The sequence below is a fragment of the Bison bison genome, unplaced genomic scaffold (assembly GCF_000754665.1).
Source record: "Bison bison bison isolate TAMUID 2011002044 unplaced genomic scaffold, Bison_UMD1.0 scf7180017864519, whole genome shotgun sequence".
NCBI classification, from domain to species: domain Eukaryota; kingdom Metazoa; phylum Chordata; class Mammalia; order Artiodactyla; family Bovidae; genus Bison; species Bison bison.
Window position 1 is genome coordinate 6,524,449 of NW_011495072.1, and position 1,210 is coordinate 6,525,658.

General features: G+C 64.5%; 1 protein-coding gene across 1 annotated transcript in view; it reads left to right on the top strand.

Annotated features, from left to right (window-relative positions):
- Positions 1–490: 490 nt before the first annotated feature.
- The window catches only part of SYT6 (synaptotagmin VI), a 62,492-nt gene continuing 61,772 nt past the window's right edge, over positions 491–1,210 (top strand). The window contains exon 1 of the mRNA XM_010830766.1: positions 491–653. Within this exon, the coding sequence (XP_010829068.1) occupies positions 491–653 (163 nt within the window). The remainder of the gene's footprint in view (positions 654–1,210) is intronic.

A 1,210-nucleotide genomic window follows, 5' to 3' on the forward strand; every position in this document is an offset into this window, starting at 1 on the left:
AGGTTTCTCCATTTCGTTGCCACTTGTGTGGCATGTGGCAATTTACCCAGTGTTTTCACAACCACTGTCTTTACATCTCCCCGCAGCCCGTGAAGCACTCATTTTCATTTGTACCCTTTTCACAGAGAGGAAAAATTGAGGTTCAGGGAGGCCCAAGGTCACACCAGGCCGTGAATGCGGAGCCGGATCCTAGGCTCTTTCCCAGGTCTTGAACCCTCCAGGATGCGGGACAACTCGGTCCCTCCGCCTTGAACCGCCCGGACTCAGACCGGTCGCTGAGTGTAGAGGGGGCGGCCGTGAGGCGCCAGACTTGCCAGCTGCCGCGGGATGCCACGTGAGGGGCGGAGACCCTGCGGGGAAGTGATTAAAAGCCGAACGGAGCCGGAGGGGGCCGCTGCGGGGAGGGTCTTCTTGGGGCCGCCTTGCCCCGCCCCAGTCCGGCCGCGGCGCGGGTTCCGGCGGCTGCTTGGAGGGCTGCGGTGTCCGGGGCATGAGTGGGGTGCGGGGGACCGGGGAGCCTCGGTGCCAGGCGGCGCTCGCGGTCCTGGCCTCTCTGTGCCGGGCCCGGCCGCCCCCTCTCGGGCTGGACGTGGAGACTTGTCGGAGCTTCGAGCTAGAGCCCCCAGAGCGGAGTCCGAGCGCTGCCGACTCAGGTAACAGGAAAGCAGAGGCCCCTTCCCTTCCTGGAGTCTCGCCCTGGGTGTCCCTGCTCCCCAAAGCCCCAGCCTCGGGAACCCCGGAGCCTATGTGGAGAACTCTAGCTCAGGATTCTGGATTCGGATCCAGCCCCGGCTAGTGCACTGGCCATCGCTCTCAGAACAAGCATAGAGACGCGAAGGGGAGCCGGGAGGGAGAGAATACCCCTGCTTAAACCTGTGTGACTCTGCGGTGCCCCCGCGGAAAGCCGGGCTGCCAGGACGCGGCTCCCCGAGGGGCCTCAGTTTCCCTCTTGCTCTCTCTGCTTGCCCCGCGGGCGATCTTCCCGCGGAGGGGGTCCGTGGAGCAAGCAGGAGACCAGGAACATCCCGGCTGAGGAAGTAACTCGTCTTTTCGGAGGGTGTCAAGGTCCCTGGGTGCGTCTGTCGGTCTGTCCCGTCAGTTTATCTGATCTCTCGGGGAAGGCGGCCCCAGTCCCCAGGGTCTCTCAGGGAGAAACTTGGGTCTGCGCCTGGCACGAGGTCTTTGTGTCCGGGTGTCTCCGACTGCGAGT